Genomic DNA, 15,278 nt, shown 5'->3' on the forward strand with positions numbered 1-15,278 from the left:
TATGTTTAAAGAACACATAAATTCAGAATCGAGAAATAAAGACAAACTTATCTAAAAAATTAAAAAAGTTTAAATAGTGAGACTGTTCAATTGAGAAAATTGATTGTAAATTAATAAACGGAAAAGATAACATTTTAGAAGGAAAATGTTTCAATAAAAACGTCTTACTCTTTTTAAATCTTAACAGCATTTCATGTGTCTATACTTTATGTTTTAATGATTGTGATTTCAAAACTTTTGTTTCCTGAACCCAAAGATTTTGTCAGATTTTGTTTTTCAATTCAAGTTTTTGTGCTATGTATTCATAAGTTTAAAAATTAATCTTATCCGAATCTGAAGAAAAGGTTGTAAATTGTTAACAAAATGCTAATTAATATAAAAAATTTAGCTTTATTTTAGTAATTTTACCAATTCCTCGATACAGAGGATGAATGACCACGAAGGTTAAAATCCTCTTTAAATAAATAAAAAAAGAATTGAATAGAATAGATCTGAATCAAATTAATCACTGATAACTGATAAACCAACAAAACAACATAAATGTCAAAACTGATTACGGATTTTGTTTTTCTTCATTCAATCAAACAATAATATTTTGCCAAAATTAAAAAGGAAATTTTTTAGTTTAATTCTACTGTTTTTTTTTTAATTCTGAAAGATATAATTAAAATGCTTCTATTCTTTTTTCGCAGAAGTCAAAATTTCTGGCAGGCTTTTAAAAAGTTTATCATTGTGTAAAATCTTTGTTTTTAAAATTGTTTGTAACGTTATACAGTTTTGACAGAAAAGTGCGGAATTTTTTAAGGAGTCTAGCTTTTTTCAAAAAGTAATTGAAAAACAAAAGCTGATGGATAAAAAACGAATAATTGTGATTTGGATTCAGGGCACCCAAATAAGTCAAAAATTAGCTTTCAAAGTGCGCACTTCGGAAAACTGTTAATTTTGTGGCCTTGTGTAATTGATGTTAAAATGGTTGGTTTCTAATTCCGAAATTGTTATGTTGCTACAGTTCTTAAAGAAGCCAAATTACAAAGAGGAGATAGTGTTTTTGAGTGTCAAGATTTTAGTTTCAATACGAAAGGTTTGCAATTCGAATTTTACAATGAAAAATTAGCTTCAAGAACGCATATAGTGGAATATCTTAATTTAAGAGTGATATAGGATGTGATGAAGTACAAAATTCTGCCAGAGGCGAACCAATTTTATGACATGTTTGTTAACAGTTACTTTTAAATACCTTTTGAGATCAAGTAATTTCCCTTTACTTTTTCGATTGCTTTGATTCAATAAAAATCTTTTTTTTAGAGACAAACCCTTTCAAAAGTATTTTATTTAATGATACAGTTTTAATTTCGACATTCGTTATGGTTTAAAGTAAAATTGATAAAAATTAATTGACACCAGAATCTAAGCTGATCCAGTATGTTCTTTGATGAAATCGTAGAAGTATCCAACATCAACGAACACATCGGGTTTGTCGGTTCCACAGGCACCATCAACAGTGTAGCTAGCAATACCGACCAGGGCATTATCACTGACAGCTGGACCACCATAATCACCCTAAAATTTGATGAAAATTATTTAAAAAAAAAAACTTCGAAAACCTTAAACTTTCAACTTACCACACAAACTCCAGCTTCCTCGGTCTTGGCACAGAGAGCTCCCTGGTAGTAACGATCTCCAAGCTCGGTTTGGCAATCTGCTTCCGACAGAACGTTCAAGGTGCCAAACTTCAGTTTGTAGGAAGTGTTCTCCAGCTCAGCAGTGCGTCCCCATCCGGCCACAGTAATCGGACCACCCTCGGAGAAGGCCGTTTCATGAAGAGTAGCAGCACCCAGAGCATCGGTGAATTCTACGGGTTTGTTCAACTCCACGATGGCCAGATCGTTCTTGAGAGTGGCCTTTTCGAAGTTTTCGTGTTCGGTGATGGCCTTGATACGACGATGAACTCCGGCGATCATCAACCGTTCGCTACCCAGGAAGGCTCCCAGCCTCTGTTGAGGAATTCTAGAAAAAAATGGGTTAAAATTTTCAACAGATGACTTTAAAAAAGAAGTATTCACTGGTTGTCGCCATCATAGAAACAGGAAGCAGTCGTCAGCAGGAACTTTTCAGTGACCAGAACAGCACCGCAGCGCAATTGTCCCCGGAAGGTGATGGCGGCCTGGAAAGGAAACTGTCCACGTTCGGCAAACTCTCCTCCCACAACTCGATTCGATGCTGCCAGGGCGCTTCCAAACAGAGCCACTGTGGCCAAAACGGACAGGAAAGCGTTCATCTTGAGCTGTTTCTACTGCGTGTAGGAAAATTGGTTCCAAAAGCACCTAACAAACCTGCTAACTGACTTGCTTGCTCTTCTGCCACCATCCGGAGCTCCTTTTATATTAGTCCAAAATCTGCTGATTAAACTGCTTTCTCAAGGACCTCTCGAAAAATTAATCCCCTACCCTCTCAAGGCTGCCTGGCTCAATGCATTTTGGAACTCGACAAAAGTACTTGTACACATGTAGTCGGGCGAATGTCCCTGCAGCTTATTTTTTGCCATTTATTTTTCATTCTCAAAACAACAAAAAAGGGTTCCTCGGTTGCCGACCGTATAGTCGAAATTGCACCAATCAATCTACAATTCTACAATTGCACAATCAATGCTGAACGGGCGCGAGAGTTCCAAATTGTAATTCCGCGTCGTCAGATTTTCCTCAATTTGCCTATATTTGATGAAATAAAAAAAAATCCTACAACAATCCATATCGAGTCAATTAATGGATAAAACTTGACGAAACCCATTGTTTGCCATTCCCAATACTCATTGAGGCGAGAAGTATTCTTGAGAACGCGCCGGCACCTACATTCCTTCTTTGCATTATAATGTGCTGGTTCTGGGATCTGAAAATTTCTCATTCCCCCGGCTAAAATAATGGAGTTTTTTTTTCAACCGAGTAACAAAACAAAAGGGTCAAAACAATGGTCCTGGTACAGCAACTTGTTCTGGAATTGCGTTTGTGTGCAGAAAATTAATTTTTCATTTATGGTTTTCCGTGGCTTTAAATTGAATTTGCTGACCAGATGCTTAAGTGGATAGAGCTGATCAAACAACTGAAAGAATTGCGCGGAAAAGAGAAGCAATGCAGTTGAAGGTAACACATTAAGGAAATAACATAATATGAAAATAACCGAATAACGAAATTGTCATGGAAAAAACGAAATATAAAAAAAAATTTAACAGAATTCTATTAATGGAATTTTGACATTGCACTAAGGAATAATATGAATATCACAAGCCCTTACCACACACTCATGAGATGTCTACCGGTACAAAATGAATGGCATACTTCAAAGCCATTTTCCATACTGGAAAATCGCATGTTGTTCAATAGAAACAAATGTTAATTTTACACATATTTCAATTAGAACTTTTAAGTTCCTTTCAGATTTTAATATTCAGTAAAATTAAAGACAAAAATCTTTTGAATTAAAAACTAAATCCTATTCCAGATACAAAAATTTGCAGTATCTTGCACAAATACATACTACAGATAGAGGATTGCTTAATTTTTAGTAAGCTTGTGGATTTGAAACTTAAGAGCTAAATCTTTGAAGACGAAGAAATGTTTTCAAGGATGATTTTAGAAGCTAATGGATTTTTATTGCTTCAGAACACATGAAAAATAAAAAGTGAAAAAAATTCGGATTGTCTCCACCCCTGCATCTATGTACCACCTATAATGTGAATGTCAAAAAACATGGCAAATTTGAAAATTTATATAAACAGCGAAAACGAAATTATTGCGACACATTCAACAGGGCATAACTTTTTTACCATTGGGTAAAAACCAACCAAATTTTGCTCACTTTCTCATTGATGTGTATTGTTTACATGCTGTCAAACTCTAAGTCGTGTTTTTCGATTCAACGAAAATGGAGGTGAACCAACACAAGTCGAGAAAACAAATTCTTTCCAAACACCTGGAATTTTCAGACCTGTCAGCAGTTGAGAAAATATAGATCATTCACCATTCAACCGTCTCCAGAGTGTTGAAGCGGTTCCAGGAGCAGTTGACGTTCAACCACGGCAAAGGAGCTGGAAGAAAACCGGGACGAGAACAAAAAGATGGAGGGAAAGATGAAGCGGATGATTACAGCAAATCCCAACGTCTCAAGCCGTAATTTGGCTCAAAAGATCGACATGTCGCAGAGCTACGTCCAGAATGCAAAGAAGAGAGTTAGACTACATACATACAGGGTACAGAACTTCCCAAATCGCAATGAGTGGCAGCAATCGACGGCTAAAACTCGGGCACGGAAGCTCAACGAGAAGATGCTGACAAAATAATGGCTGCTGTGTGATGGACGACGAAACGTATATAAAAGCCGATTCTAAGCAAATTCCGGGGTTGGGGTTTTTCACCGGCAAGAGCAAGTTCGATGTGGACGACAAATTTAAGAAGAAGAAAATGTTGAAGTTCGCCTCCAAAAATCTCGTTTGGCAGGCCATTTGTCTTGCAACTGAGGAGTGAGCCTTTCGTGACAAAAGGCACAGTAAATGGCGAGATCTACAAATTAAACTTTTTTGGCCACTACTGCTACTATTCTAAAATTTTCCTGGAGTGGTAAGAGGCCAGATTGTTTTAGTTTGTTCATAAAATGACTTTCCTACTTCAAATTCCTCACCAAATTCCAAACGAAATCGTTGATTGAAAGCTTAGAACATCAAATTTATTAAACTTTGCTGACAAATTAAACAAAATGACAAACTTTCAAACATCTCCAAAATCGAAAAGAGGGCTTCCATTCAAAATAACCAATAATTTGACTATTAAACCGATCAACGTGAAATTTGGTGTGCAGCCGATTTCAAGACCGTGAATTGTTTCTATAATATTTTCAAACCCTTCAAAATCCAAAACTGTAGGGGGTGGGGTAGACTGCCCAAAACATGTGAAACGTTATGCGCTGCAGGCTGAAATTGATGCTAGTCCTAGTACAAGATCTCATGGCAAATTTGTCGAGGCGGTCGAACATATGAACGCCTCATTAACAGTGCTGAACACCACCTTTAAAACAGTTATCCCATTTTTGAAGCCTAATAACTTTTTTATCTCAACTCTTTTCGAAATGCAGTCTTCGGATGGAATATTTTTCATAATTTAGGCTTTGAGAAAACCTGTTTTTGAAAGAAATCGGCAGAGAGAAACCAAAGTTATTTATGAAAAACTGGTTTTTCATGTTTCTTCCGAACAAAATGTCTCATAATCTTATACAAACTTCAGGCTCGTTGAGCGACCCCTTCCCGTGATCCGATCTCGTCCAAATTTGGCATGAGATCTTATACTAGGCCAAGGATCAATTTTAGCCTGCAGCGCATAACTTTTTCAAAAGTCTGATCATTTGGTGCACTCTAGGGGGGCTCCCACACAAAATTAACAAAAATTGACCAAATTTCAACAATCCTTGAAGATTTTTTGTTTAAAATTGATAAACGTAAGCATTTTGATATAATTAAATGACTTATTGAATAGAAAAAAAAAAGTTTTAACAAAATTTGATGATTTATTGCATTGATAGACGCTTCCCATTTTCATTAATTTTCATAAATGAAGATTCTCACATTCAATAGATGTAACATACATTTAATTTAAAAAAAACAATGTCTTAGTGTTTTCATAAAGTTTGGAAAACTTTTTAGTAATGTACAAATTCGCCTGAATTTAAATACTCCGATCGTTTTTTTTAATATAAGCGTTAATTTTTTGTATTAAAGAATCGTTGAAACTCCAGGCAATCTAGAACATTTTGTGGCCCTCGAAGCTCTTTTTGTAAAAGTGAATGTTTGTCTTAGTCTGCATATATCATTTGGACAAGTATACATGCATCTACACTGACTAAATTACAAAACAAAAATCTGAAAATTTCTTTGAATTGATATATGCCAAAAAGGTACAAGTGAATAAAAACTTTTTTCGAGAAAAGACGCTTTTCAATTGTTGTGTTTGGCCATTTTCCACACATTTTTTGAATCCTTCTCTTTTGAACGTAAAAGTATGCGAATATAATTTTGAAAATCTGAAAAAATCACCAAATATAATTTAAAACATGGAGAATCGTTAAAAGAATTATTCATTGTAATATCATAAGATTGTAAACGTTACATTTTTTCAACAATTTCATTCTTCTTTTTGTTTAATTTTATCAATCAAATTTTTTTTTTTTTTAATAGTTTATTGACGCTTTAACCTCAGAGGTCTTTCGCGTCTCTTTTTTAAAATAATATGTAAAATCTACAACTATTACATAACTAATTTCTTAAGTCTACTTCACAAAAGTTTGAATAAATTTGTGTCTTTCAAAAAACTAATCACTAATTTTTCTTTGCGATCCTCATTCGTTAATATGTCTTCTATCGAGTTTCCCAAATTAAGCTTTTTAATTTTACTGAGTAGCATGGAACATTCAAGGAAAATATGGTGGATAGTCAAACGAGTTTTACAAGTACCACAAAGAGGGGGATCAGGGGTGAAATTATGAATCCTATTCGATTCGAGTTACCCGTTTCGAGTTGAACTCGAATCGCATTAGAATCAGTATTACGAATCTCGTTCGAGTTCCAAATTTTAACGTACTAGATTTCTAGTAAATCGGGTAGTAGATCATCGCGAAACGTTCCATTCGAATCGAGATCGGTAATGCCAAAGTTGGTCGAATCGAACGAAACTCGATTGTTTCGAGTTCCATAATCCCGCCCCAGAATAGGGGGTGAAAAGGAATTCATGGGTTGAACGACTATGTCCGATTCTCAGCCTAGTTAACACTTTCTGTTCATATGGGCATTTACGATCATTAGGTTTAGAGACATAATTCTTCACTTTGAGGAGATCAGGACAAGGATTTAAGGAGGTCCATTCAAGCTGCCATGCCTGCCAAATTTTTCTCTTGATTTCTGCTTTTGCATCGTCCCCAGAAAGCTCATCGAAAATTCTCCATTCTGATTCACTAGCTTTAGCTAAGGAATCGGCATTCTCATTTCCCGAGATTCCAGCATGTCCGGGTATCCAAACCAGTTCAATGTTTTTATTTTTCAAAGCAGCCTCACATAATTGAATCCACGAATGTTTGGACTTAGCAGATTCTAAAGCCCTGAGGCAGCTTGCGCTATTAGTGAGGATCACACATTTTTTATTGTTAGGAGCATATTTTACCGCGAACCTAATTCCCATGATCTCCGCACCGAAAACGGAACAACTTTTTTTCAATTTCTTACTGTACGAAAATTCCGCTGAATATATTCCAAAGCCGGTATTGGTATCTGTTTTAGAGCCATCAGTGAATATAAGAGTGTGGTTTGGGTATTTTTCCGCTATCAATATATTATAAACAGGTTGAACTTTTGCTGGGCTATCTCCAGCCTTGACTTGATTTGCTATGGACCAGTTTATTTTAGGAGGATGGTAATCCCATTTGGGAATACCCCATCTCCATAAAGGAGTGATGTTTGGGAAATTGGAAGACGTAATAGCTTCAAACGAATTTTCGGCTCTTTTAATCATCACTAGATTTTCAGAAGTACGACCCATTTCTAACATGCGTATGGCAATACTCGCTTCGGCGAGTGCAACTCTATATCCAAATGGTAACTGGCCAAATTCACATAACGTTGCCTTCGCCGGACTAGAAAAAAAAAAAACAAAAAAAAAATTTTTTTTTTTGGAGAATGGTGAACTTGAAAACTTTGGAAAATGGACGATCATATACATTAGTGGGGAGCAAGGTTGCCGAAATCACAGAAAATTCTATAATTTCACAGAATTTTGTGCAACTTTTCATCATAGAATCTGTGTCACAGAACAAAGAATTTTGGAAATATTCACATATTTCACAGATTTTTTAAATTTTGTACGTATTCCCAAAATTATCAATTTTCAGACAACAGAAGTAGTTTTATTTAACTTTGTTTTTTTTTTAACAAATTAAGATCGGAAATGTAAGTTTTTTTTTCTAAAGTGAAATTAAAAAAAGACTCATTTCTTTGTGATTTTTCAAAGAAATTTAAGCTGTTTCCATCACAGAAATACTGGTTGAAATCACAGAAATTCAGAATTGTTATTTGCAAAAACACAGAATTTTTTTTTCGGCAACCTTGGTTGGGTAGGATAATTCATTTCCAATAACGTAATATTTCTACCATTTTTCAAATGGAGCAAATTTAGTAAAAAAAATTCTAATAACAAAAAATGACTTATTACAATGAATCTATAAAGTTTTTTGAAGCAAACAAGAATATTTGATTTTGTTTTTTGTAGCAAATTCTGTTTTTTAAAGCAAACAAGAATATCTAGGCAGAAGCTAATTGAATGAAGGATGACATAAGCTTGCCAGGCATCTCGGTTTAATCCAGACTTGTCCGGATGTTTAATAGAACATTTGTCAAGTTGCCCGGATTTCATTGAAAAAAGCCCGAATTATGCCCGGATTTATTCACTTTATTTTCCAAATCAAACCAAAAATAACGAATGGGTTGTTAATTTTTTTTTTTTTTACGTACAAAACGAATTTTTTTTGGAAGCCTAAAATACGATTCAAAATCTGTTGATGAGTTTTGATGAAAGACTTTGAACTTCCATTTTGTTATAGCTAAGTCCCTAGTGATTGGATATGCAAAATTTTGACAGCGTTGTGTTTTCTGTAAGAAGTAGGTACTAACCAAAAATTTTTAAAATTTAAAACTAACGTTTTTCCGAGTTATTTAAGATGCAAGAGAAGTAGACAAAAATGATTGTGTGCGGTTTTCTTCAAATCCCTCATTATGAAATCGAGACCTGACAAAACCGTTTTATATGCCGAAAATCACTATGCTTCAATGGCGAAAAAGAATGAAAACACTGTCAAGAATGTTCACAAATATTAAACCAAGTGTTTGAGTGAAGCACGTGAACGGAAACTACGTCTAAAGATCATCAGGGAATTCAAAGCTCATACCTAGATTTAAAATTAATCGTAAGCAAAAAACTCAGTGTGTTTGTTATTCTGTAACATCTCTGGTTCTGACAAGGTCCCTAGCTCAATGAAGTTATATTTGCTGGTTGTTTTAGGAAAAGTATCATAATTCAGCAAGACTTTGCTCCCGTTGGAAAAAAAATTATGACGAATACTTTTGATTTCGATGTTTACAAAAACTTGAAAAAGTAGCCTTTTTCCTACTATTTTTATTTTTACTATGCTGACTGATGTTTCATTAAAAATGTGTTTTAATGAAACAAAAATAATCAAGTGTTGGTAAATTCGAAACAGAAGAATCCGCCAAATTATCACCAGTGTCTGCCAAATAAGAAGTATTGGTCAAAACTGTAGCGGAAATTGAAGAAGAAGGATGTAGTCACCTAAATAACCGCTTAAATGAAGTAATCCTGGGAAAATCTGATCAATATCATAACTGAAAAAAAGTGTTCGCCGATTGATGGCAGATACCAAGAATAAAGTATGATTATTTCTGACAAAAAACGATAATTTTTTTCATATTTTTCCATCAATTTTCATTTCTATCTCAGGAATTTTCTTGATCAAACGAATGGTTTCCCAGATACGCGTATTTATAACTGTCCAATTTTTAAATGAACTAAGCATTTATTTTAAAAAAATAAAAGAAGTATGTTTATTTTTAAGGGAGTTGTTTCCAAAAGCGATCAAAACAGTCACAAATGAGTGAATTCACGTAACAAAAAAAATTAAACTTTTTAATTTTATGATTAAACTTTTTCATTTTCTAACAAAAAGAATACGATGAGACGATTCTGAAACACAAAATTTTATCGAAATCGGTAGATCTAGTTACAACAGCGCGAATGAGTGAATTCAAGAAGGGTGAACTTCTACAAATCGAACATAATTTGGTTATATTTTTTAATTATTCATAATTTAAAAAAAATCGAAAATATTGGAATAAAAATTAAAAAATAATGAAAGATTAAACTTCAAATATGGTTTGTGAAAACAGTAGTAATTTTAACGTACTTTAGCGTACGATTCCTCAATATGTTGTTATGCAAGTGAGAATCAAAATAAAGAAAAAGTTAGAAAACGATACTGAAAATTTAAGATTAAACAAATAGGATGAACAAGATATCACTCTACAGAAAATTTAAAGGCTTTAAATAATGGATCGGAGTAGCTAGGAATTTCGTGACGTTAATCCAGCACACAACCCTGTTTTGTTTATACAAAGTGACATCGTGTCACAACTTTAAAGTGGCATAACTTTGTTGTAGTTGTTAAATCAGAGAGCTACGTATATCAAATTTTAGGAAATAATTTCATGCAGAACTTGTAATAAGAAATCGGGATTTTTTTACTCCACCGCAACCCATAAACATTTAGTTTTTTTAGTTACCTTACTTACTGCTTTCTTAGTTTAAATTCTACTTAAAAATTCGATTCTTCTTATCACGTGTTGGAGTTATTCTTCCTGTCGTTTGGCTGTAATACAGATAACAAAGATCAACACATATTCCTAATAAAGGTAGCACCGAAGAACTGTCAACAGATTCGTGTTTCGTTAATTGTAGAACCTAAATCTGAAATCTGGATGTCTTAAAAAAATTTAAACATTTCCATCACATAAATTTAGTTTTAAACTAAAACAGAGTATTCAAAAAGATAATTCTTCAATGTGGCTTAAAACAAATTATTTTCTTCTTGTGAACAAAAATTATCATATAAGATTTTTTAAATGTCCTCTATTTGTGATTTACAAAACCATTCGAGTGTACGACCAACTTAGAACGGTCACACTCCGTCAGTTCCGATCAATTTACACTTGATTTGATGCGTTCAATAATTTTCGCATTTCTCACCAGATTTTTTTTGGGATAAATTTCCGTTCTTTTGCTTTGCCAGAGCGACACCTCTAATCCCTTTTCCCATGTCGCCGAGTACTTGGGCTAGGTATCCATACCGGTCTCTCATCACTTAATCCCTCCGGCTTTTGAATTTTGACAAAAATACGTTCATCAAGCACACGTTTGCCGTTTTATTTTCGCCAGCATTTACCACAGGATGGACGACGAGCTAGCTATTTATGCCTGACGTATTTTTTTTTCTTTTTGAATGATTTGTAATTTTTATTTGGTTTTGATTGAAACTTGATTAAAAGACTTGAAATAACACATCTGAGTTAAGAAGATCCCACGCTGGATGTTTGAAATAAGCCTTGAAAGGTTGTAAAAATCTCTAAATTTCAACTATGGTTTCAAGATAATTTTTATTCAAGAATATATCGTTTCGTTATCCAGCTAGTTGAAAACATCCGACAAAAACTTAAGTGCACCAATTTGAACCGAATTATTCTTCATGATTTGCTTGCCTAAATAAAGGCACTTTGAAACAATATTTTTTGTCGTATTTTTGTAGTTGAAATTTGGGTGTTTCAAAACTGCCGGATTTGCCTCAAATCTACGTAAGAGCGTTATCATTAGGGTCAATCGTTCAAAATCAAGGAATTTTGAAATTATTGTCAACATGTGACCGGTCACGGAAAAAAACATCACACAGATTGGTCACCCTACGTGGGCGATTTCACACTTGAAAATCGCCAACCGAATGCGGAGAATCCGTCAAAATGCGTTAAGAAGTTGCACTTACGCTTATCTATGGGTACAGGTATCGCTTGGAGGCGTATCAAGTTTACCTTAGAGGCCAAGTGAACGCACTTCATGAGAATAAGAGTAGGTACTTGAAGGTGTGAGCACCGACCTTAAGCACACATTCTCATTGTCAAAGGATTTGGACATTTTTTTTCTTCATTCGCACTTCTTCAGAGCTCATTTTCATCGTACTCGAAAGCCCCTTTGAAAAAACTGTGTTTTCATCTTTTTTGTCCCCGCAAAAAACCTCTTAATGCCATTATTGTGCGAGGTGTAAAATACCTTGCAATAATACAGAGAAAGGAGCTTTACTCGACTCCTCACTTACCGACAAGGATTCTCGAAAAGAAAACGTGTATGGGAAGGATCTCTCATTCGGGCCGATTTGCAAGGATAAAAGGTAATTTCACCGCTTTTCTGACCATAATTAGCCGGTAATGGGCGGGATGTGTTTGGCTTTGAGAAGTGATAATGAGTTTGAGCAGCTTATGGTTTTTCTCCTCCATTCAGGGAACAAATTTGTCTCTGCCAAAAATAGTCTCTGTTCAAGGTACCACTTCTCTACTTGCTGTTAGAAAATGATAAAATCAGAATAGTTGATGTTCGAAAAATATAAGGTTATGAAACCATATTTTCTGGCGAATATATCAGGACTCAAAAGATTCAACAAAATTATTTTTAGAGTTATTAAACTTTGTTTGTAAAATTTTACAAAATGTAACTTGAAGATCATTTTTCATCACTTTAAAATGTTTCTTACATGGAAAATTTATAAAGAAAATATTCATTTCAGTATATCAATCGTTAGGGTGTAATCAGAACTTCATAATGACAAATTTTCAAAGCAATGGAAAACTCAACTTTTTTCAGAAAAAGTTATCTAAAATGTTCATTATGGGTACAATTGATCCCTATAATTCAAAAAGGTATAGTCTTCTTCTGAATGGATCATCATTGCTGATAACGAGATCTCTAATATTTATCCAATAATTGTCTAAAAGGGCTAAATAAATTGATTTTCTCCTAATTATATAAAATAGCGCCTATAAGTATGCAATCTCATCAGTGGATGAGACAAAGTTATGGAATTTTCTTCTTCTGACACTTACAAATTGTGAAATGAGAAAAAATATGACCAAAATAGCCAATTCACATTCCATATTGGGTTTTAAGTTTGACTTTTGTTTCCAAAGATAAGGGCTTCCTGATTAAAGGATCAAGTCTCCTTCAATAGAGCATCAAGTCTGACTCAACTTCCAAAATATTTTAATTTTTCTACTCCCACGACAATGCTTATAGTTCATCTACGGGTTCATGTATCGTTCTAACTTTTGGAGCATGAAACTTGAAGCTTGAAGTTAGGTACACGCTGTCAGAAAATGTAAAAGGGTACGAGCTGCTAAATTTTTCCAAAAAGATATGTTGAAAATAAGAAAATGGGATCCCCAAGTATCCCCAATCTCCCCTAAGGTAAGCATATTAAACCTGGCATTTTTTCATTGAAACACTGGGTTGCTAGGTGCCCAGATTTGTCTGTAAAACACAGACTTTTGACCCTTCGTCCAGATATTGGTCAGACACAGATTTTGCCCGGTTTTTTTTTTTGCTCAGAGTGCCCAGTTTTTACAGATTTTCAAAATTGAATGATGAAATAAATAAATATTCATGAATATGATATTATTCGTAATTGCAAGATAATAATTAAAATTTAGCTTATATGCGTTGATATTTCATAGATAATTCATTAAAAATCAAACAAACACGAAGAATCCTCCCCCCGCTCACACATATCGTTGAAATTTTTGTTTGATTCCAAATTTATAATCTTTCTTGTGCACAGATGAACAGACTTTTTTCCCAAATTCCTCAGATTTTATATGCCCAACACCTGGCATCCCTGTTGGAACATAACATTTACACTAATTACACACATTTACACTAATACATTAGGATGGCACCAGAAATGTACATTCAGAAAAATACTTATACGCATGCCATAAGATAACTTGTGTCAAAGGAAAAAAAATTAAAATCATAGGATTGTTTTAAGACCAAAATGAATTCTTCAGATGAACACCTACTTCAATGAGTCGTTGTTGGTGAGTCTTATAGAAACAGGATTTTGGATATTTTCATTTTACTTTCTGGACAGTTTGTATGCAAGACCATCATTTCACCATCAGCAGCACATCAACACTCGATTCCAACGAAATTGTTTTTTGCCACATCCGGTCCTTTGACCTTGCACTTTTCCGATTATTATGCTGAAAAGTAAACAAAAAAGCATTGAAAGAATTTCATAAGACTCCAAAGAAAAACAATTTTGCTCTCTAAAAGCGATTCATCAGACGCATCTTAAGAAAATTATTATAAGAATTTGTTTAAGTGTAAGTAAAATTAACACACTCATTTTGTGGAACGCTTTAAAATTGTAAAAATTACCCATTATTGCGAACGTCAAAGATCTGTCAAAAAACGGGTCATTTATACACTCTTTTAAGAAAAGCGTACAACTATTTGTTCAGGAATTTTAATAATTTTAAGGTACCGTAAACTGGGGGAACTTTGATCATCAGGGTAACTTTGATCAACATGAAATTGTTGCAGATAATTATCATTAACTAAGTCTGAAGTTTAAATATCTGAAAACTGTTTTCTTCGTTTGAAAGCCTATAAATTTAGTTTTAAATAGGCTGAATTTGGTTTGCAGTTGGAGATTATTTTTATATTACTTTTTTCGAAGACTCCCAAACAAACACCTCTTCTGATAAAAGATAGCATTTAGAAGCAAATGGGTTGTTTAATATGAATGTATAACTTTTTTTCTTTGCGTAGGTATAATTTTTGAGTTATTTTTACGGTCATTCTATGATTTTTTTTGTATATTTGAAAACACGGACATTGTCTTTGATGATTGATTCAGTAAAATAAAGTACATAAATACTACAACACATTACAAAACAATAAAGAAAATGGTTTTAAGAGATATGTTTCGACACCATATGTACCATGTTTAAGTGAAAAACTGCAAAAAATTCTAGTAAAACATGATATGACACTAGCCACCAAACCGAAAGAGAAAATTAAACACGAAGTTTTCACTAAAATGAAAGACACTATTCCAAAAGAAGAACAACGAAATGTGGTCTATTCCATACCATGCAAAGACTGCCAAGATCTAGTGTACATTGGCCAAACAGGTAGAATGCTCGAAAAAAGATTACAGGAACATGAAAAATTAATCGTAAAAAACGAACCAAAATCGGGATTAGCGCAACACGCAATAGAAGCGCAACACTGTTTCGACTTCAAGAAACCAGGAGTACTCGAGCGGAATCTGGGAGTTCGGGAAACCAGAGAAGCTGCCGAAACCCTACACATCCAAGTAAGAGGAAAGGAGCGAACAGCGAATCAACAAACCGAAGTAGGAAAACTAGCTACCTACAACGGTCTCATAGACAAACTGAGAGGAGAGACAGTAAACAAACCGACAAGCAGCCGAACAGAATAAAATTGGGCTGCTTTATTTTTTGTAAGTGATGTGAAGTATTGTAATTTTTATAAATGTAATTTAATTTTTAAAAGTTTAAAGTTATTACTAATAGAAAAGCAGCGGCTAGACCAGCCAAGGCAAGGTACTCTAAG

General features: G+C 34.1%; 1 protein-coding gene across 1 annotated transcript; it reads right to left on the reverse strand.

Annotated features, from left to right (window-relative positions):
- Window positions 1-1,395: 1,395 nt before the first annotated feature.
- Window positions 1,396-2,278, reverse strand: LOC129752281 (serine protease SP24D-like). Its single transcript, XM_055748068.1, has 3 exons — window positions 2,064-2,278; window positions 1,623-2,007; window positions 1,396-1,560 (listed from the first exon to the last, which is right to left on the reverse strand). The coding sequence occupies exons 1-3, from the start codon at window positions 2,276-2,278 to the stop codon at window positions 1,408-1,410; spliced, it is 753 nt and encodes a 250-aa protein (XP_055604043.1). The 3' UTR covers window positions 1,396-1,407.
- Window positions 2,279-15,278: the final 13,000 nt, after the last annotated feature.

This window comes from Uranotaenia lowii, chromosome 3 (assembly GCF_029784155.1).
Source record: "Uranotaenia lowii strain MFRU-FL chromosome 3, ASM2978415v1, whole genome shotgun sequence".
NCBI lineage: Eukaryota > Metazoa > Arthropoda > Insecta > Diptera > Culicidae > Uranotaenia > Uranotaenia lowii.

Coding starts and splice junctions, on each gene's coding strand:
- LOC129752281 (XM_055748068.1), bottom strand. CDS start 2,278: ATGAACGCTTTCCTGTCCGTTTTGGCCACAGTGGCTCTGTTTGGAAGC. Junction 2,008..2,063: donor TTCTATGATGGCGACAACCA/GTGAATACTTCT, acceptor ATTTTTTTCTAG/AATTCCTCAACAGAGGCTGG. Junction 1,561..1,622: donor AGGAAGCTGGAGTTTGTGTG/GTAAGTTGAAAG, acceptor ATCAAATTTTAG/GGTGATTATGGTGGTCCAGC.